We start from the raw sequence: 21,276 nt of genomic DNA, 5'->3' as shown, positions 1-21,276 counted from the left end.
TCCTGCACGGAACTGAAAAATAACGAAAAAAATTCCTGTATCTGCAGCTAATATCAAAATCTTTTTTTGCAAAAACCACACCCCTTATTGCTTTACCCCCTCAAACATGCCGTCTTTGTCAGATCCATACACCATCACGACTCTCCCACGGGTTGCGGACTTGCACTCCTCAGAACGAGCTGTCATCTGTGAGACAGCCGACCCCCAGGCACACACATTAGACATTGGCCTCAGCGGCTCTATCATCGGAAGCTACATCACGCGCCCGTCTCCTAAGCTTGTGTGGTCGTACGCTTTGTCTCCCAACACTGTTGTAAACGCGCTTGCGTCGCATTCCGCTGGACGCAAGATATTTGCGGTCGGTTTGACAGAGAGAAAGAAGCACACGCTCAAGTTCATCGCCCAGCAAGAGGAGGATGCCAGCATGGTCAATATCGAAACTGCTAGCCGCGTGGTGGGGATTCAGTTCTCAGCAGATGGGAAACTAGCCTACACGGTCTTGGTTAGCGGTGAGGTAAGCGCTTACGACATGACCGGGACCGCCGTGTGGACTTTGGCCGCGCAGAACCGCGTGGTGTACCACAAGTTCGTTGAAGATTCGGGCTTATTAATCGTTGAGGTGGTCGGTCAAAAGTTGCAAGCACGCTTGGTAGCATTGGCCAGCGGTGCGGAGGTCAGTTCGCATGTCATTGAGGCGAAGTACACCGAGTCTCTCTTCGCATACAGTGCGGGAAACCTCTTCCGCTACAGTAAACAAACTCTCACCACATACAGTCTCCCGTCGTACCAACAGACGCATATAGTGTCATTAAAGGGTAAGATCAGTGCTGAGTTCACAAACGTAGCGTTGCTCGCGCCAGCGCCAAATCGCGTGCTCATTTCTGACAAAACGTCTGTCTTCTTGCTCAACAACAAGTTCGACGCGGTGTTAGCGACACTTGCACTCAAGAGCGACGTGCGTTTAATGAGCTGTTGCGCTGTTGCCGGTGCGTCGCTCAAGACCAGTGCGACCCACGCCATTGGGACCATTGCCAAACGCGATACCGCCTACGTCGTCATGATCCCTGTGGATGTCGGGTTGGGGAATCTCAGTGAATCCTTGGGCAAGGGTCTTCATACTGGTGGTCAGGTCATTTCTGGCGTTCCTGCGTTGGTGGGCGGCCCTAAGTTTGACCTTGCAAAGAGTGCAAAGGTGCAAGCGACCGAAGCGAAGGAGATCATTTCCGAGTTAAAGAAGCTCGACGTCGCAACCTGGGAAGCGGTCGTTCCGTACTTGAAAGGTGCCGTCTGGGCAAAGAGCCAAGCCCCAGAACTTTCCGTGTTTGAGGCCGAGAAGGACCGCATCGTGGACGCCAACCTCATCCTCCAGATCGTAACTATGATCTTTGGCCCGGCTTCCAACATGAAGTTGAGTCGCACTTTCGTTCCGGAAAGCACCATAATTTACCTCTTGACCCATCCGTTGTTCCCTGTGTCCTACACCGCCGGCTTGTTGGGCGCGTTGGCGGCCCATCCACGCTTGTTGAGACAAGCGCTTGTCACGTGCCCAAACTTGACTTGTGCAGAGATTACCTCCCAGTTGGCCAACGACAACGACGAGCTTTTTGGCGATGCTGCAACGCGTTTGCAGGAAGAGTTCTCTCCTGTCCAGATCACCGCTGCAGCTGTTTCCCTCCCCAACTTGGAGGGAATTGTGCAGCGCGCGCAAACGCTCAATGCGTGGGGCATCATGCCGTCGCTCATCGATGCTGGTGGGCTTTTCGGCTGGTCAACCGAATTGATTGACAGTTTGTTAGCGGATGTCGACGCTCAGGTCAGATCCTTGGCAGAGAGCTCACAGAACTTGACCTTGGTCAACCAGGCATTGGTGCTCACCACGCCAGTCAAGAAGAAGAAGAAGGGTACCAACGGCAGTTTGGTCAACGTTGCTGAGGAAAGACAGCAAGAGCAGTTGGAGTCAATCTTGACGTTGAACGACACCACCAGGCTTGTAGGCGATACCCGCAGGGTTCCGTTGTACTCCGTGGAGAAGTTGTCGCTTTAGAGAGAGGCATGTATTATATCAAAATTTCATTATAAGTAGTGTAGTGCGGTGGGTCGGCTTGACATAGTGACTGGTATAATTAACAAGTCAACTGTAATAAGAATTACACACGAGCATAAGTGAAAAAGCGTATAATTAGTGAATTCGAAGCTTAGATGTATATATATTCATTCCGGTAATTGGGTACGTACGTGTATATATAGTGTTAACAAATATAAAGCTGAAAATGTAAGATATTTATAACTCTCGAATAAAATGTATCAGAAAAATATCGCTAATATAAAAATATATATCTTTATCGATCTTCCAAGTTTGAGATTTCTTTATAATATATTTTTATATCTTGTTAGCTTTGAATTCCCTAACGGTAATCTATTATATACACCGACTACTCGCACACGCTGAATGCCCGCACTGGTTTGCCCTGCTCGGCCGCAACGCATTTCCACAATGCCTGCTGGAGTAACACCTTGTCATCAAAGATCTCGTAGATCTTGCTGAGATACCACCAGATCTCGCTCTGGTTGAAGTAGCGGTAGTCGCGCGCCAACGTCTCTAATGCGAGCTTTAAGCGCACTAGCGCACTGGACTTGTCCACTGGTGATTTGAAGTACTTAGTAGCGGCAGCCGAGTGGTATGCGTCGTCCTGGAGCAAAAGCGATGACAAACCGAGCGTGCAGTGGAGACTGGTGGCGGTTTCCAAGCCGGTTTCGAAGGCACGCGCAGCAGTGTGGTGGTCGCCACGTAGCGCCGCGAGGAAGCCGCGTGCGGCCAGGATTTCCGCAAGGGCATCTGCGCGCGTTTCAGCATGTGTACCTATGCTCCCAACACACCCATCCGCGTCCGCAATCGCCGATTCTGCTTCCTCCAACGCTCCCGCTTTCATGTAAAGCGTCGCAGCCCAGAGCCACATGCGTGCCAAAAGATCGCGCGCGTTTGCGTCGCGTGGCATGCCATTCTCTGCACTCACCACCTTTTCACGCTTCTTTGATCCTGTCAACATTCGTTTTAATTTGTTCTCCTTTTCAACATCCGGCGTCATCCCTGTCATTTTTCTCTCCTCAATATCGCGCGCAAACAACACATGGTATAATGCAAACACCCCCGGAAGGAGCTCCATCGCGGCATCGAGTCCATCGAGCAGCTCGCAAAGCGCGACCAGGGTCATTTTCATCTGTAAGATGCGAGTCTTGGTCGCCACAGAGAGCGTGGAACCTTCCGCAAGCGTTTCTGCCATTGCTACCGCGTTACCAAGGAGTTTCAGCGCGGTCGGCACGGTAGCTTCGTCCGTAGAGTAGCAAAGCGCGAGCAAGTGCCAGCACTGCACGTCCGCGGGGTCGCGGCGCAACTCCAGCTTCATTAAGCGGATGACTTCGGGGAAGGCTTTGGTCTTGGTGAGTTGGATAGCGTAAGGGAGTATATGCTCGCGCGAGGGAAAGAGGTTGACGGCTTTGTGGAAGTGGGCGAGGGAGAGAGAGAGGGAAGATTGGAGGGTGGCATCGGAGTGTGCGTGCTGCGCGACATATGTGTGGTAACGCGCGAGCGCAGCATAACCGGCCGCCAAAATACGCGCGAGGCCGCGCGAGATGTCACGGGTGTCGTCGCTGACCTCTTCGCGCCCCTCTTGCGCGCACGCATCCGCAGACCTTATCCCGCCGCGGGCACATGCCATCTCAAGATACCCCTCCAATTGTGACGCAAATGCCTCCAAACGCCCCCGTTTTGCTCCATCATCCACTGCAATTGCATCCACACCGACAATTGTGCCAATCGTCCGCGAATACACATGTACAATCTCAAGCAAATCGCCAATCTGGTGGGTCTGAATCTCATGTTTATCGGTGTATTCCACGTAGGTCTCGAACGCGGCGAGCACCTCCTTCCACTCTCCCAAGCGAATCAGAACATCGATAAAGGACGCAAGAATCAACGTGCTCTGGTACGAAACGCTGAGCGATTGCACAATGAGCGGCTTGAAGGCCGCGGATCTAAGCACACCCGCATCCCAGGCGTAATGGAGCCCAGCAATGAGTTGCTCAGCAGCCGCGCTAGTTTCTGTTGCGGATGGGAACCGGAGCTGTTGTAACGCGTGCGAGCGCAGCGTCGCGTACGCAGCAAAATCATGAGCGAACGTGCTGTCCGTGCGCGCGTTCTGGACGGCCCACGCACCAAATGCGAGACATACGTCGGGCTCACAAGTGGATTGGAGTTTTTCGAGGGATGAGGGGGGCTGGGCAATTTGGAACACGCGGTCCAACCAGAGGCGACCTCTGGTGTTGGTAGCGGAGGGGACACGCAAGCGGGAGACGTCACGAGAGGCGTCGCGCGCAACACTCTCGTGCTCGGAGCTTTCACGCATCGCATAGCAGGTCACCGCACGCGCACGGATGGCAAGATACACGTCAAAGTCAGAACCAGTATAGTCAAAGTCGATGGCAAGTAGCGCCTGGACGCCGTCAAAGTCGTTAAGGAGACAGTATAAATGGGCCAAGACGACGCGGTGGTAGGCGCTGGAGCCGTCTTCGGAGCTGCGCTGCAATTCATCAACTAAGCCGCGCAAGGTATCGGGGTCTATACTTGTGTCAGACAACGCGCGCAAGTCGTCCTGGAGCAACCGGTGCAAGCGCAAGTCAATGTCGGCAACTGTGACGAGCGCCTCGCCGGAGGAGGCTGGCCACCCGCCGATGGCTAGCGTACTGGCGGTATCTGCGCTTGGGTCTTGGATTAGCATGGTGGGGTTGAAGCTGGGAGACTGTTATACGTGAAAACGAATTTGTACATACGTGGAGATCGAGATATGTTCAAGTTTTCAGACGCACACGCAAGCGGAAATGTGGGAGGAATTTCGCGAGAAACTCAAATACGGATGACAGATATCAAGATGGAATAGAATGAACACTAGGGATTTCATATAGGAACCGCCATGTCATATAATTGTATCACTACCCATTAAGGAAACTGGTTGGGGTTTTTTTTTTTTTTTACTTTGTATTTTGCTGGGTAATTCTAACATACTTAGTACTTGCCCCTAATATCACCCCTCAATTAATATTTATTTAACAGCTTAAAAATAGATAGGGGTTACACGTAATTATGAAGTTGGCTGTTGTGCTGTATTATCACTGTAGACGGATATATCGATATAGCAGATGCGTAGGTAACATTTACTCAAATCTACACCCGGAATGGCTTTCATCCCCGCCATTATCTTTGGCTGACAGTGCATCCTATCTGTCTTAAATTAATCATTTAAGCCCTGTATCACTAAGTGAGGTGTATGAACCTTGTATTTCAACTGCTATCCCATTACGCTATAACCCTTTTAGGCCTAATATTACAACCACATTTTAAATCAACCTATATTACAGAACCAATACCTACTGAGGGGCAATTTCCGGGGCCTTCTTCTTGATCTTCTTCTCCTCGGTCTGTTCAACCTTGACATCTGTCAAACCCTTCTCTTCCAACATCTTGGAGATATACTCTTCGACCTCATCCGCGACGTCTCCCTGGATGATGATTTCCTCTTTTTTTTCGGCGTTCTTGGTGACACTGGCACCGGTGGCGAACTTAGAGGCAAAGGTCTTGGCCAACTTTTTCATATCAATCTCAAACACCTCTAAGCCAGAAATGGCAACCACTTGCTTTCTCTTGGTTCTGGATATGCTCTTGACAATCACCTTAGACGATAACTTCTTCTTCAATTCGCGTTCAGCCTTGGCTTCTTCCTTGGCCTGCTTCTTCTGCAAGTCCTGGTTGATCTTCGCCTCAGTTTCTAAGGACAAGGAAGAAGTGGCATTGGCGAGCGCATCCTCGCTGTACAATTGTTCAAAGAGTTCTGTGTGGTTCTCCAGGAGCCATTCCTTACATCTTTTGAACGAGCCGCCGAACTCGCAGTACTGGAGGTTAGTATGGAACATTGAGGGTAGAGAAATTGCTTACTTCAGGAGGAAAAGTGCATACGCCGCAGTAAACAACAGATTTAGCTTCGATTTCAGACATGATAGTGTGGATGGTTGGGAGATAGTTTTGTGTTGCATGAGGGTGTTAATGTATAGTGATGTAGAATATTTTTCACAGGTGTGCGCTGCCCAATATCGTCGGAGGTTGTGTACAGGACGCCTTATCAGTATTCTGAGTCTAGCTCACTGGGAAGCATGAAAAAAAAATGGTACAGGGGCTGAGGCACGACATATCAAAAATTAAATTTCTAAGGATTTATTCTGGGTAATTTATCTACAGCTGTTTGTGGTTTTATTAAATTTCTTTTAACCGCAGAGACCCCGTAATTAACCCCCGCAAAATGGCAGTAGATCAGCCCTATAAGCCATACAGGGCGTGCGAAAACGCTTCAGACCAAGAAAGGGAGAAAGTACTTGATTCAAAAAAACATTTCTTTCATATATATCTGGTTTAGATTTCGAGGGGAATACCCATGGTAAGGTTTCCCAATACTCTGAATGTGTTACTAAGTGTCTAGGATCTCATGTATTTCATTGTTCGCATACACCCGGGATATCGAGAATACTGATAGGGCTATGATTCCACCTGACAGTTTTATCAAGTCACGTGGCATATAGCATGTTAACGTATCCAGACGAGCAGAAAACGTGAATGTACTGATAACGAAAGATTAATAAACTACGATGAAGTTTCTTTATATTTTTTTAAGAGCTATCCAAGGTTAATAGATTAACCAAAGTTGTGTTGCTCTTTCGCTTGTCATTTCGAACCAACAGCTTCCATAGCCCGGCTAATGGCATTACGTCACCTTGATTGCACGTGGTTAGTTTTAAATACCGGATAACAGATCAGCCTCGCTCCTTTGTTTCAGGCTAAAAATAACCGCATTCTGATTCCCCGCCCCTTTCACCCCAGAATACTGTTACACACCACTCTTTATTATGCCAGAAAGCAAAGAAGACGGCATTGAGAGACAAAAGTCCACCAGATACGTGAAGGCTGCGCCATCCTACGATTATGATGATTGGGGAAGCTCCTCCGAAGACGAATGGGATTCAGACGCCGAGCCAAAGGCCAGACACATGCCAGCGTTACCAGACATGGCCAAGTACTCACAGGCGCTTATGAGCGATGAGAGCGAATTGCCGGTCACGCGGTCTGAGGTGGCTAGCGCCCATAACGACCTGCTTTACTCAGCCGAAACTGAAAATACAAGGCTCACCTCCGCTCCGGAGCCCCCAGCGGATTTTAGGGAGCCAACGCCTACTGAATCGGACGAGGGAGTCCACCGAGAGCCCTCCAAGTTGGTTTTGTCATTCAACAAAAAACGAATTTTGAGCAACCGCAGAGTGGACACGTCTGACGAAAGTGACAGCGACTTTGACAAAGAATATCAGGATGAAGAGTATCAGGATGAAGAATATCAGGATGAGGAGTATCAGGATGAAGATCACCACAGCGAGAAGGAGATAGAAGAGTCCAATTCCGTGCCTCCAGTTACACCCAATCATTCTGAATACACAACAGAGGTTTCTGCTCCCGTCGCTCCAGATACCCCTGTTTTGGCCGTCCCAATTATCAATGTTAGTCACGATGATTCATACGATGGTACCTCTGTTCCTATTCCTGGTATTAAAGTAGAACATTACGAAGATGTTTGTCCTGACGCAACACACACATCCGATGTCACTGTTCACGATACTGCTTATCCATCCCAGCCAGACTCTATTCCCGATATCAACTCGTCTCCTGTCATCCCTGTAACACATTCCACTTTTGACGAGGAATCAGACGAAGAAGCCTACTACAACACCGGCGCGTATTTGGTGGAAACCGAGGAATCATCCCCGACGAAGGCGTCCACCATGGCGAGAAAGCCTCCAGCTAAGCTTGTTCTCTCGCTAGATGAGGATAGAATGGGGAGCACTATATCGGAAACCCCTGAGTACGATATTTCTCACTCTGAGGAGTCCAAAGATGACTTCCAAAAGAATTTTAACTCAGCGTTACACGGCAGCTATGATGACGATTCGGCATTAGCTGGTGATCAGGATGCCAATTCGGCTCTACACGATGATTATGACCAAAATGCCACTTATAACACCTATGACTACGACGCCGAGAGTTTGTCCGACAGTCGCTACTCGTTTGAAAGCGAGAACCACGCGTATGACAGCGAGTTGGTGGCAACAAAAGAGGTGAGCCGTAGCTCGGTGGCGACCACCGACTCTCAGGCCCGAAATGACATGCTTTTTGACTCCGATGATGATATTGCCGATATCCAGGAGGTCTTGGCTAGCGCAGACGTCACGCCTTCGTTGGAAACCAGGCCAGGCAAGTCTGCCACAATGACTCGCATTGACGATTTGCTCTATGACATTGAGAATTTTACCATGGATTCAACAGAAATGGCTCTGCGAGAAGCGGGATCCATATCTACTGACGGGGTATACGAATCGATTGAACCGTCCCCGGTTGAGCCGTTATCGTTCGGAGAAGGCCCTTTCCGCAACAGTTCCCCCTCGTTGGACCCCAGAGTCCATACACCACCATCAAACCCACTGGCTACTGTCTCCACCCCATCATTAGACCCAAGAGAGCTGGTTTCCCGAGCCTCCACGGTGAGGAAGCCGCCTCCGGCCATCAAAATTCTCCAAGGCGAACTTCCTCTGTCTATGATCTCCCCCGCTCTTTCTGAGACCAGCTTGAAATCCCAAGACTATTCCAACATTGCGAGTGCGATGGACGATTATCTTGATGGTCAATCCATTGCAGAGAGCCGTCTCTCACGCAACTCATCCTCTGGCTCGCTTTCCACTGGCAGATTATCTCTCTCGAGTTCCAGACCGCGCGACAGTATGATTTCAGATCTCAAAGTGCCAGGCGTTGAACCAGAGGCGTTTGATACCTTCTCTAACTCCTTGAGGCCAAACTTGAATAGAAATTCAACCACAAACACCTTGGGTACCATGAACTTTGGCGGGTGGAACCCCGACACAGGGGTTTATCGCGATGCCTTTATGCTGAACAATGGTGACGAAAGCGTAATTTCTGCGATGTCGCGTTCCAGCTCAATGAAGAGCCAGGGCTCCACCAAGACTATCGATGGAGATATGGCGTTGGCAATGAAACCCACTACCTTGCTCGGCCACAACTCTAAAAACATGAGTGCCACCAGTGAGGGTGGAAAGAAGTCTCAGCGCTACTCGAGCTTGCTTGCAGATATGGAGCTTCCTGATGAAACCCCGTTGGCGGAGAAAGTCAGAACAGCATCCGTTGCTACCACTACTTCCGTTTCTACGGCCGCCAGCAATACGAGCACCACCAGTGGTTACGACAGTACTTTCCTCGGGGACCACCCCAGAATGAACTCTGTTGTTTCCTCTGCCACCGAGCATTCGTCCATTGTTGCGTACAAGCCGTCGCAGGCAGCATATAATCTTCCCCAGATTCTCTCTATAAGCAACAACCAGGAGCTCAAGTTGAAGAAGTTGCGGGAGGCGCTTGCCATTGAAACGGCGGTCAACACCGGATTGGGTGACTGGCTCACCTGCGCCATGAGAAACGATCACGGGAGCAAGACCACAGACTTGGCCATTGGGAAGTTTGCCTCGGAAGCTTTCAAGAACGCTAACATCACAGAGATCCACAGAACGCACACCTTGATCACCCCCTCAAACATCAAGCAGAAGCTCGCCTCGGGGACCTCTGACATCAGAGGTAAGGTAGGTGAAAAGGGAAGCAATTTCGCCAAGGGCTTGTTTTCCAAGACTAAGAAAATTATGAGATCGAACTAGGGCTGCTGGGTTTAAGGGTTGCTTTGACCATTCGTGCATATGTCGTTCCGTCTACTCCCTTTATATATCACCTAGAAAGTAGTGTATAGCAACTTGAAAAATCTATCTCCTGATATATTACAAGTTTTTTTTTTGTGTATTATTCCGTTAAATATATAATGTTTTGTAATCTCGGTAAGCTTTGTTGCAGGAAACAGCCTACACTTTATATAACTTAGAACGCCAATAACGCTGTGAGTCATATTAGTTGATCTATGGTATAAGTCGTAATGACAAAGAAAAGTTTCCATCAGTCTCGAATGTAGTTATGGAAAATAGGTCCCGGTGGTGAGGATCTGATGGTAGTAATAATGAACCCTAAGTCAGTACTAACCTCTGCCGAAGAAATTACAAACTATTATGTGCATTCCACGGGTTTCAATACCCCATGTAACGACAACCCCATATATTATACCTTCGTACAGGTTTAACCTTTTTTTATTATCAATTATAAATAGTCATATTATCCGCCTCTAGTAAAAGCTGTAAGTGGCAGCCAATCTCTTCTGTAAGTGTTCATGCGCGGTGACCACCTTCTCAGCGGCATTGGCACCCCTGTTCTTAACCTCTCTGATGATCGGCGACGGAACTGGTTCCAACAACGTTTCGTCATTAGGGTGTGAGAAAAACACAATAGAGTATCTGTCCTGGCCGGTCTCTTGAGATTTGGCGGGGAACCTGACTCTGTGGATGGTAGACTTCAAGATTCCACTAGTCCAGTAGCTCAACTGGTCGGCAATGTTCACTACAATTGGCGGGGCAGCGCCTTGTGCTTGGAACTTTGGAGAGGCTCCCACATATGGCACAGCTTCCCACTTCTTGGATACTGGAGAATGAATCTCTAGGCCCTCCTGGTTCTCTTTCTGAAACAAGAGCGTGACCCCACCGTAGTCAGTGTGGGCGCCGGCTCTGATGACCGCTTCGGGGTTCAAGCTCTTCTGGCCCGGGTACCTCAAGAATCGGAAGGTAGACCCAGATTCCTTGGTCGGCTGGTGTCTCACCGTCAACCAGTCCTCTCCCTTGACCACACTCCCATCTGAATTGGTGGTATCTTCGATCTTCATCCCAATAGACAATAACTTGAAGATTCTCACAGAAATGGCGTAGAACTTTTTGGCAGCACTTTGCACGATTTCCATCATCTCGGGGTCCTCCGCAAAGAACGGTGGGATGTTCTGATAGAATGGCAAACCTGTTTCAAAGTTAATGTTGCTGAAGTTGAACCCTTCCTTCGGGTCACCCTGCTTCTGCGTTTCAGGGTCCAAGTTTTCGCCCCCAAAATCGGTGTACCCGGCGTTTGTAGAGTCAATGGGATATTTCCGCTTTTCCTCCGCTGACTGTGCAAAATACGCTTGTGACAACTGGAACAACACGTCGACTTCCTTCTGACTGAAGTTGTGGCCCTCGACGAACAAGAACCCCTGCGACGCGGCGGCGTGAAAAAGATCATCCGCCGTAGCCTGATTGACGGTGGAAATGTCGACGATTTGGAGGGGATTGTTAGCAACAAACATGACGTATAGAGAGTTTGTTCAACGGTTTTGTTAGCTTAACTGGGTAGATGGTAGTATTGCGGGGTGGGGGGTTTATAAGCCGCTGATTACATTCGCTCCCTGCCTGCCGGCATATACTCCTCGACCAACTCATGCAGGCGATAAGCAGCGTACGGGTAATTAATTGAAATAAATTAACAGTGTAGTAAAAGGGAGGGCTAAGATTTTCAGGAGCTTCTAAAGCCGTCCATTTGAAAAGCTTGGGCTTAATCGGCTTACTTGATTCCCTTTGACTTATAGTTTACCCCAAAGCCTTTGCCTGTTATACACATCTTTGTTTTGATCACGGTAAAGGAAAGAGTCACAAACTAATTGCAGATTGACTCCTAACGGCCATGCATGCCAAGTAGAGCAACAGTGAACCCACAGATCGCCGTGTTATTGAGAAGTAATTCTAATTCTATCTAGGCCGACGGCTTTTACGGTTATGATGTTGAACCTCATACTGTGAATTTCTAATAAACGGTAGAGAATCTTAACATTGAGGGAGGGTTCAATAAATATTGTAAACTTTGAAATTGGGACTATGTTTCTAAATTTGAGGCTAATTCTTATGGATATACACCGGGTAATGAATAGGCCAGATCACCTTACCCATTGGTATAAAGAAGTAGCATAACTACGCGAGAAAAGCACCTGAAAACTAACTTACTACCTCTGGTTTACTGACGCAAGTCACTGGTTGCAGATGAAGCTAACATTTTTCTTGTCAAATTGGGAATTTGTACTAGTCAGTTTGGCAGCATTTGATGGCTTCGATTATGTTTTACGAGGATACACCGATAGTAGCCCAGGAAATGGGTGCATGCCTTCCGAGGTAACACCCTGGTTAAATTACAAGGTGTGGCAAACTACTAACAAATGTCCCATGGTCTGATATCCACTTGTATGTCATTACTTACAAGATATGCATCTAAGTTCTTGTGGATTAAAGAGAGCTCTTAGCGCTGACATCATTGATAATACTACGCTCTGTAGAAATTTTACCTTCCCTATCAATTTCATTAAAAAAAATAGTGCCTGTTTGACTTTAAATCATCTTCGGCTGGGGACCGATAACATACACAGGTTAGAAAATCGTTTTGAGGGGTCAATATTTATCAGTCATTCTCTCTACTGAAATCAGTGGCACCCCAGTTTTATGGCAGTGCGTTACCATAATGTAACCAAATCACTCCAATCCCCCACTCGTCTCCTATTCCAATAGCTCTTCTCCCCCGTAACATACTCCCAAATGGCATTGTCACCCTCACCAACCTGCTTGAAAAACACCGGTTTGTGTTCTACCCCCTGCTCCTCCATCTGTTTCCGTCTCACTCTTTGGTTCCCTTCAAGTTTCGCCTTGAGCACTTCCGCCTTCTCAGCATCACCATTCTCATAGCACCGCTGGTCTGGTCTTAATCTGGAGTCTGTTGGAGCCATTCCCAGCTCTGCCAGGGTGATTTCATTCAACGACGCCGCAAACTCGGTAAATCCAAACTTCTTTGGGTAGTTCTTCACCAAGGGACCGACGCGCCATATCTCGCGCTCCGCTCCATCCACGCACAACACTAACGCCGTGGTCCACTTCCCCAGCACCAGCGCGGCCATCTTGCGGCCGCGTGCATCGAAACAGCCAATGGTCAAATCCTCAGAGCGGCCGGAAAACATGCCCCCAGCCTTGAACTCCGCGACCGCCTTCTGGCCCAGCGAGCACAGTACCGTCAAGTCTGACGCCGGCTCCGTATACTTCTCTCCCGCAATGACGTTCTTAAGCAAAGTTGTCGGCTGTGCCCATTCGTAGACCTCACCGGTGGCCTTCACGGTCAACTTGAGTACGCCCTTCGCAATCACTTCCGCACTCTTGCCCCAGAATTTGGATGATGGCAGTGGCGCGTACTGTAACTGCCACGCAGCAGATTCAGCGGCTATGGCCATAATGGGTGGGCGGTGACTCACCTTTTCAGCCACCATTCGAACACCGAGATCCTCGCGCACCATCTCAAAGGTTTCACCGAGCAATGGGTTGAACGGTTTGCGCGTGTTCCGCTCCTTCGCACGCAAACTCGCCTGGTAGCTCACGGCAAAGGCCGCGATGCGCAAGATGCGTTCGCCAGAGAGTGTGTCTGCTGCGAGCGCTGTGTCGAGCATTGCACAGTACTCAATGAGTTCGCCATACTTCTGCAAGATGGTCAACGGTTCATTCATACTCACGGGCATGGCGATCGACGAGAGGTCTTTGCCCACGTTCTTCCGCACAAACGTGAGGATACTCGGCGGTTGCACGTGGCACTCGGGAACATCCGTCCGCCTCTCTACGGGCGGGAGGGGCAACGGATACAAATCAGTGTCAAAGGCGGTGGAGTCTGCCACAGGCACATCGGATTCGGTTTCGGACTCGGACTCGTACGTTGCAGTGTAGTCCGCATCCTTATCAACGACGGAGATCTCGTCTGAGATCATCAGGTCGAGATTACCCGGTCTGTCAAGTACAACCACGGATTGGGTTGTTTCGAGGTAGTCCTCCGCGTCGTAAAACTCTTGCGACATGAGCGAGGTGGTACGGGAGATCACGAAGGACTTGCGGTTGGCGGAATCAACGAGCTTGGCGAAGCCAATTGCAAATTCGTCGATGCTTGTTTCCAAAGCTCGCAATTTTTGGGAAGTAGAGACCATTTCGGGGGATATCCCAGGAGACTTGGGGACCATTTTAGGGTCAACTCCGGGGGAGTGGGCCCCGCTAGATTGGGATCTGGTTTGGATCGTTTCAGTAGACCAGGAATAGGCGGAAGCCGTTTGGGACTTGGCTTGGGAGACCATTTGAGTAGAACCCAGCGACGACTTTTTCCGCAACGACCAGAACGATGGTCTCTTGCGGCTGTCTCTCTCCCTCAGTAATTCCCGGGAGTCGCTGAGCTTGAGCGAGTCCATCAGAACAGACATATCCGCATCTCTCGCCAAAATACTGGCGTCCCTCTGAATCGCCTGCAATTGCTTGTGCAACGTGAGAATCCCAGCCGCCTGCATATCGGTGTCGGGCTGGGCAAAAGTCACCGGGCGGCGCGGAGCACCCTGTTTGACGGTATTGAAAGCGGATACCCACACAGCCCACTCCTCTCGGGTAGCGGCCTTCAAGTCCCAGATCTCCAAGCCAGAGTCGATAACAATCTCGCGTGACTCCTCATTGGCAGAGATGATGCAGTGCTTGATGGGCATGTTGCCGCGGAGATTGGTGGGATTCTTCATGAGATAGTACGAGAGGATGCCGTACTTGAAGCTTAAGATGAAGAAGCGCTTGACAAATCCCTGGTGGCGCTTGCGACGCTTCTTGGAAAGCACACCCTGAAGAAGCTCACCGTTCTTGGGGCGCATGATCGACTGGCGGTGATTAACCGTAGCAGAGGCAGAGATGGGGGTGGTGGTTTGCAAAGATGCGAAGGCGACAGTTTGCAGCGACGCGGTATTTGCGGCGACACCCGCAGCGACAACCTTCTGGCTAAAAAGCACCTTTTTCCCGTACGTCTTCGAGAAGCTATTATCAAACACAAACGCAAAGGTTCCTCCAATAGCCACATGTAGCGACCCTTTAGTGAGCTCATCCGGCAACAATTTATTGTAGTTCTTCTCTAGCGTAAGGCCCGAGTTGTTGAGGCCGGCCAGCAATGAGGAGCTCCGTTTGCGCGTAGAATTGGTCAATTCTAGCTGTGACGTCAGGATGACGGAGTCTGAGCGGTTCTTGGTGGATGACAGGGCTGGTGGAAGCAATGGCTGGAAGGATCCCCCATCAAACGGCGACACAGCATCGTTTTTGCGATAGATGGACAAGTTGATGGACCGCTTCACCGGCTGGATCTGCCAGCTGAGATGCGCGTCGTCGGGTACCGTCACCCATTTGGTCAAAAATGACTTCGAGTGGATGTCTAAGGTTTCCATAGCAGTCTGGGGAGCGTGTGATGTAATAGGAGGAGGTTAGATTCGGCATGTGTTGATTTAGGCCACGCGTCAGTTCAGGTCGTGTTCATTGACAGGTTATGAGTGTTGATCACGTGATGTGCCACTTGAACCTCCGCATGAGGTGGAAAACATTATTTAGAATTTGGCTATTTGAAAATAGGCTTGAACTCTTTCCAGTTTGGTTTTCGGGTCCACCAAAGAAGGTTCCTGTGTGAAGTGTTATAGTAGGGGTGTATGCATAAAACGTGTTGGCCTATAATAAGACGGTCAGGTGTGTTGAAGGCGTATCTCAACCTTTCGTGCGTATCGTACCACGCCCAATTTCTGGCTGTCGGTCACTCTTCCAAATATACAAAGAGTTACCCTTTATGTATTACCTATTGTGGAGTATGGTCTGGCTTGAACTACTATTGTCCTTGAGTATAGCTCAGCAGAAATGAAAACAAACATACAATAATTCGCTATAGCAATGCTGGACACCAGTAAACAGCTCTAAGATAGTGGACGGTCTGGTGAAAGGTTCAGTCAGTTCCAATATTAAGGTATGTATCTTTTAGATCTCTCTCTGTATGCGATAACTTAGTGCTTTCGGGAGGCTCTATGTTGCCATTTCCATTATATTGCCTAGTAAAATGTGCCACGAACACAAGGCTTCCCCAAAGTCTACTATAGCTATGGTCACATACCCTATATGCGTGACGACGCACCGAACAAGCTATATTAACCTCTTTTTTTCTTCCGCTTTAATTCGAATTCTGGACATTTTTCTTTCTAGGGCAATGCACAACGACCCTTTTTGACGTGACTGTTGGCTCAGCTGGTATATATCGGCAGCAGATGCCGTATCCAGACACCATCGCTAGCCGCTCCCGATCTGGACACCCCGCATAAACGCCCCATTCGCAACAGGCTTATCTCTACAAAGCGAGTGACCTAAAACAAAAACATTTTTGTTGAAACTGCGTATTACCTACTATTCCTTTGTGAAATTTCTGCTAAAGACACTGGTTAAAGATAATATCCCACTGAAATACCCAACTTTTATTACGCGCCCGCCAATCTTGACGTCACCCGGCCAGTCTTGCGTGAGAGAGATCTGCCATACTAAAAACCCAAGCATCTACTTCATTTAATTACAGGTTCAACAGAAAGTCAGCTGTTTTCATGTCTTCAGCCACAGGTGCTTCCCCGAAACATGCTTCTTACACGCCCCTTCAAATTCCTCACCTTAGGTACCGCTCTTCACCCTCCATTCTCGCCGTTGGGGTCAACGAAATCGTCCTGGGTCCACCCGATAGAGTCGCAGACATTATCGAACACGAAGAACGCAAACGGTGGAAGCTCGGACTCTACTTGATAGCCATGGCTGTGGTCACTTGGGTACTGTGCACCGAACTTATGAACGTGGTATTGAAAGGAAACGAGTACCACTGCGCGTTTCTCATGTCCTACATCCTGGGAAGCTGCTTCTCCCTCTACCTCTTGCCGGAAATGTGGCTGAAATTCCGTTCCCAGCCTTTGGGTAGTGAGTGTGAACCCCTACTTCCTGACGAAGCGTCTGACTCTTCCGAGTTGTACACCACAACCAAGGAGCTTGGCCACAGAGAAACCATCATTCTTGCGACAGAGGTTGGGTTTATTTACTTTTTTTACAACGTGTTCGTGGCTAGCAGTCTCAAATACACTAATGCCTCTGACCAAACAATTCTTTCCACCACCAGTAGCATTTTTACGCTTTTGATGGGAGTATGGGCCAATGTGGAAAAGTTCACCCTCTTCAAGCTCCTCTCATTAGTGGTGAGTTTTGTGGGGATCATTCTCATCAACATAAAGGCTAATGGGGGACAGATTAGTCTGGTTGTCTACTTTTTAACCATGGACGATACCTACAAGCCCAAGAATCCGCTCTTAGGAAACTGTTTCGCCATCATGGCATCCGTGATGTACTCTCTTTACCTCGTACTCTTGAAAGTGAGAATCGGAAACGACGTCACTGTCAATGAGCGCCACGTTTTCGGACTTGTGGGTGTAGCTACGCTCTTAACGTGTTGGCCGCTTATCATCTTGGCACACTACACTGGCTTTGAAACGTTTGCATTGCCTCCTTCGACCACAGTTTGGCTCATGCTCGGGGTCAATGGAGTGTTTCTGGTGATTTCAGACTACTGTGTGGCGTTGGCAATGTTGTTGACATCACCTGTTATCACCTCTCTATCTCTCACCACCGCCATCCCCCTGACCATGATCTGTGATTCGGTTTTCTTTGGGGTGGCGAATGGTGGAATGCTCTATTATCTCGGCATTTGCTTGATTTTCTCATCTTTTGTCCTCATCAACGTATCCTCCCGAGACGAGATGGTTGAGGTGGCATTGGATACCGCCATTGGTTCGGCCATTACCCGTGACGGGCACCTTACTCCCTTATTATCCCCACTTTTATCCTCCTCGCCGCGCTCTTATGCTCATTCCCCCTCATATACTCCTAAAACTGCCAAAACCCCTGTTCTTTCCCGGTTTAGGAATGTCGTCAGTGCCAGCGATGCGGAGGCTGATCTGCCTTTAGCGTTACCCCTGCTGCTCAGAAATGACATGGGATACTTCGACCTCAATCATGATGTTGAGGGTAGTATCGACAACCTACTTGAGCTACCAGACAATGGAGCCATCCAAGAGCGTGGGGAGTATCCTCAGATTTTGGTCCGAGGGGGGATGAACCATAAGTATACGATTAAAGACGTGGGAGATCATGATGTGTAACTTTCCCTGTGAAAACTGAGATACTATTATCGGTTTTTAGATTTATTTCTTCACTGATATCAGTGTCTATATTTTCTTAAAGCCACTTTCTCTTAGATAACATGGATTCTATCTGTATCTATGGAACGTTCATTACCTCGGCCATAGCTAAAGTGTGAAATACCGGCCTTCTTCACACCCTCACTTGATCTAATTTTCACGTCTTCTCATGTATTATATTTTTGAAAAGGTATCATCGCATTCATATGGAAGGAATTACCCATACGAGGGCGGGTGACGAAACCAAAATCACATGTTGCGCTATATGTTAATCGATTAAGCGGAATCGATTCAATACTGTAGATACGCAACGTTGCTTATTGTTGTAAAATTAACGTAGAGATATCATGCAGATATATTAGTTACTCCATTCCAAGATTATCGGTTTGTATATATTCTTCATAGGGTCAAGGCGACTAATCAATCTAAATCAGTAGCCTGCAGCTACGCGTCTAGGCCCTTTTCTCACGTCTTATGTAGTCGATATCATAACAAACGCGATTTCGAACCCCATCCTAGAGCCAACAACCTAATTACCAATCCTATCCCACAGCATATTCATAATAGTGCAATGTTCGCAAAAGTTCCCAAACGACTCCCGCATATCGAAACGGCTGATGAAGACTCCGACGTGACCTTAGGGCTTCATGGTGACCCAATATCCCCCGCCAAGCCGTTACGCCAAAAATCGCTGTTCTACACGCGAAGCAACCTTACCAACGATATGTTAGCTGACGATGGGGAGAATATAGTGTCGGAAATAATCACGGATGACGAAGCTAACTTTCTAAACCTCAACTTCGAGAAGTTTCAGCGGAACGAGCAGGTATTTGAGCTCTTGGACGATGACTACGCCGACCTAGGGGAATTTCCCGGAAGTGAAGGGTTGTCTTCCGCAGAGCCGTCGGACCCCGAGCGTACCAAATCTGTGACCCTACAGCCCGCTTATCAGATGTTTCAAAACGGCGAGAAGAAAAGAGTAGAGAACAGACTGTCCCAAACGGTGGTTCATGAGGTTCGCGGTTTCTCGGTCTGGAGTATGTTATTTGTCCTATTACTTGCTCTGATTCCGATGGTTCTTTACCAAGGTGTGACCTTTCGTGGCGAGCTTCCGCTAGAAACGATGGGCGACATTGCCAATCGCTTCAGGGTGATAGACAACAGAATCGATGCTTTGGCCTCTGTCAGTAAGACTCTCAGCTCAACAAACCAATATCTATCGTCAAGCGTGAAAACTTTAGAAAGCAAGCTCGACGCTGCCTCCAAGGAATGGACAGCGAGCTACAGTTTGATACACCAGAACTTTGGCATCACCGAAATACAGTGTATCCGTGACAAGCTAACGGAGCTACAAGAAATAATAAGTCAAGACTCACTGGTGGATTACTCACTCGAAGTTGAGAGTATGACATCAAGCATCGCCACTTTGGTGGGCCAGGTGGACCACTTGAATCTGGTGGTTCTGATGTTGGTATCGGCCGAACATAATGCCTTGGATGGAATCGCACAGCGGCTTCCGTCAGAGATACCTCTCATAGTGTCAAAAAATGATCAAGATTTCAAGTTATTACCGGAATTTGAGCTGTTCTTGACCAAACTTATTTCCCAGGTGAGCCAAGGAAACAGCAGTGTTTCGTGGGACCAGTTCATGAAGGAAAACAATTCGAACATGTTACTGTATATCCGAGAAATTACTAGCAATGAACTTCAGTACATCACCATGCCTGCCTTGACTGAACTTTTGGCCCTGAAACTAAAGACAAACAATGAAAAATTGAAGCAAGAAATTAGTAAACTACTCACCTCCTTTTTGGAAAAACACCATTCAACGTCCCACCTTGATGAGCAAGAGCTATCGTCAAAAATTGAAGTTTTGATTTTGGAGAACATGGTTGCGGCTTTCAGGAATGAGTCTGCTCCTTCCATCGCCTACCTTAGAAATTTTGCCTCGTACGAACATGGTGCCCGCATCCTTGGGTTCCTTACGTCTCCGTCGATTTTTAAAGCCGAGAGATCCCTTTTAGGCAAAGCTTTTCTCGGGTGGTATGACTTCTTCACCGCAGACTACAAGTCGGGAGCCAATAACGTTTTACTTGATTACACCTCGCTGGCCGAGACTGAACGGTTGTGGATTACCAGGCTTGAGGGTGCGCATTTAGGGATCAAGCTCACCGAGAACATTTTCTTCACTGAACTTGTTTTGGAAACCCAGGATATCTCGGATGTGCTGTACCGGATGAGCTTGCCCCAAAAGATGAGCTTGTTTGTTCGTCCGTTGGAAGCGTCAAAGGTTGGAATATTACGTGAAGAGTTCTCAGACCTTGCGCAACACAACATTCGCCCGTTGAATTCGTTTACCAAGATTATGGAGATGGAATATAGCTTAAGGCACAAGGATCCCTTCCAACTGTTCAAGACACCGGAAAGGTACTTGAACTTGGGGATCCCCATCAAGGATATCTACATTGAATTTGACAATAACTGGGGCAATAAAGAGATCTTATGTGTCGGTGGGATCAAAGTGTTTGGTGTCACATCTGTGGAGCTATTCAGCAATAGCGAGAAGCTCATGAAGTGGATGGGCAAGAACTCAGACCAATTGCTCAGCTACATAAAGCAGCACGAAACCCCCAAGGTCACAACCAAACCCGTGACTTACAGTAACATAGGGGAAGATGAGGAGCTATAAGAGGTATGACAAGTCGTAAAACATGTCAGAGCTTTGTGGTGGAAAATACCCATGCTGAATATGGTTGAGCATGTCTGGCTTGAATTAAAGACTTCCGAACGAACTGAGGTTGATAACGGGCTACAAGGTTTTAGAATTATCAAATGAAACACAAGACGAATTATAATCAAATGAGGCTCAAGAAGAATTATAAACAGAATGCTCTTCCAGATAAATTCTGGAGGCACCAGCTTTTACGGAAACAGTTCTAGGGCGGTCTGCTAAAGGGTTCTGGGTTAAACAAAATTTGACTCCAGCTTAGATAGAGAATTCAGTATGAATGTTAGCAAATTAGAAGCAAAATCTGCTTGAAGATTAAGAGTTATGTGGAGCTGAAGTTGATGAATAATAAGTAGGTCTGGACTGGAGATGAGTTCTAGACAGCGGTTTTGGTATACTATATCCAATCTGCTAACCATAGTT

General features: G+C 48.3%; 8 protein-coding genes across 8 annotated transcripts; 4 read left to right on the top strand and 4 right to left on the bottom strand.

The window, feature by feature from the left end:
* Positions 1-104: 104 nt before the first annotated feature.
* Positions 105-2,193, top strand: UTP8 (Utp8p; the record flags this gene model as incomplete). The annotated part of the gene is made up of 1 exon (XM_019126982.1): positions 105-2,193. A coding segment is annotated over one exon (1,940 nt), but the record flags the coding sequence as incomplete, so codon positions are not given.
* A 94-nt stretch (positions 2,194-2,287) lies between these two features.
* On the bottom strand, positions 2,288-4,797 carry BABINDRAFT_160890 (uncharacterized protein). Its single transcript, XM_019128523.1, has one exon. It carries the CDS (start codon positions 4,773-4,775, stop codon positions 2,433-2,435), a length of 2,343 nt encoding a protein of 780 aa, XP_018985969.1. The 5' UTR covers positions 4,776-4,797; the 3' UTR covers positions 2,288-2,432.
* A 651-nt stretch (positions 4,798-5,448) lies between these two features.
* Positions 5,449-6,046, bottom strand: BABINDRAFT_29260 (uncharacterized protein; the record flags this gene model as incomplete). Its single annotated transcript, XM_019131446.1, has 2 exons — positions 5,449-5,943; positions 5,987-6,046. Coding segments are annotated over 2 exons (555 nt in total), but the record flags the coding sequence as incomplete, so codon positions are not given.
* A 1,039-nt stretch (positions 6,047-7,085) lies between these two features.
* Positions 7,086-9,964, top strand: BABINDRAFT_160889 (uncharacterized protein). Its single transcript, XM_019128522.1, has one exon. The coding sequence runs from the start codon at positions 7,108-7,110 to the stop codon at positions 9,802-9,804; it is 2,697 nt and encodes an 898-aa protein (XP_018985967.1). The 5' UTR covers positions 7,086-7,107; the 3' UTR covers positions 9,805-9,964.
* A 280-nt stretch (positions 9,965-10,244) lies between these two features.
* BABINDRAFT_47743 (uncharacterized protein) lies at positions 10,245-11,357 on the bottom strand (the record flags this gene model as incomplete). Its single annotated transcript, XM_019132130.1, has 1 exon — positions 10,245-11,357. One exon carries the CDS (start codon positions 11,355-11,357, stop codon positions 10,317-10,319), a length of 1,041 nt encoding a protein of 346 aa, XP_018985966.1. The 3' UTR covers positions 10,245-10,316.
* A 1,191-nt stretch (positions 11,358-12,548) lies between these two features.
* On the bottom strand, positions 12,549-15,308 carry OSH3 (oxysterol-binding protein related protein; the record flags this gene model as incomplete). Its single annotated transcript, XM_019131679.1, has 2 exons — positions 12,549-14,023; positions 14,342-15,308. The coding sequence occupies 2 exons, from the start codon at positions 15,306-15,308 to the stop codon at positions 12,549-12,551; spliced, it is 2,442 nt and encodes an 813-aa protein (XP_018985965.1).
* A 916-nt stretch (positions 15,309-16,224) lies between these two features.
* Positions 16,225-18,286, top strand: BABINDRAFT_160888 (uncharacterized protein). The gene has a single exon (XM_019128521.1). It carries the CDS (start codon positions 16,494-16,496, stop codon positions 18,084-18,086), a length of 1,593 nt encoding a protein of 530 aa, XP_018985964.1. The 5' UTR covers positions 16,225-16,493; the 3' UTR covers positions 18,087-18,286.
* Positions 18,287-18,696: 410 nt separating this feature from the next.
* On the top strand, positions 18,697-20,814 carry BABINDRAFT_166238 (uncharacterized protein; the record flags this gene model as incomplete). The annotated part of the gene is made up of 1 exon (XM_019130408.1): positions 18,697-20,814. One exon carries the CDS (start codon positions 18,697-18,699, stop codon positions 20,812-20,814), a length of 2,118 nt encoding a protein of 705 aa, XP_018985963.1.
* Positions 20,815-21,276: the final 462 nt, after the last annotated feature.

The sequence above is a fragment of the Babjeviella inositovora genome (assembly GCF_001661335.1).
Source record: "Babjeviella inositovora NRRL Y-12698 unplaced genomic scaffold BABINscaffold_4, whole genome shotgun sequence".
NCBI classification, from domain to species: domain Eukaryota; kingdom Fungi; phylum Ascomycota; class Pichiomycetes; order Serinales; genus Babjeviella; species Babjeviella inositovora.
This window is presented reverse-complemented; position numbering and strand designations above follow the sequence as displayed.

Bases quoted from the DNA above. Each gene is read 5' to 3' on its own strand.
- BABINDRAFT_160890 (XM_019128523.1), bottom strand. From the start codon at position 4,775: ATGCTAATCCAAGACCCAAGCGCAGATACCGCCAGTACGCTAGCCATC.
- BABINDRAFT_160888 (XM_019128521.1), top strand. From the start codon at position 16,494: ATGTCTTCAGCCACAGGTGCTTCCCCGAAACATGCTTCTTACACGCCC.
- BABINDRAFT_160889 (XM_019128522.1), top strand. From the start codon at position 7,108: ATGGCCAAGTACTCACAGGCGCTTATGAGCGATGAGAGCGAATTGCCG.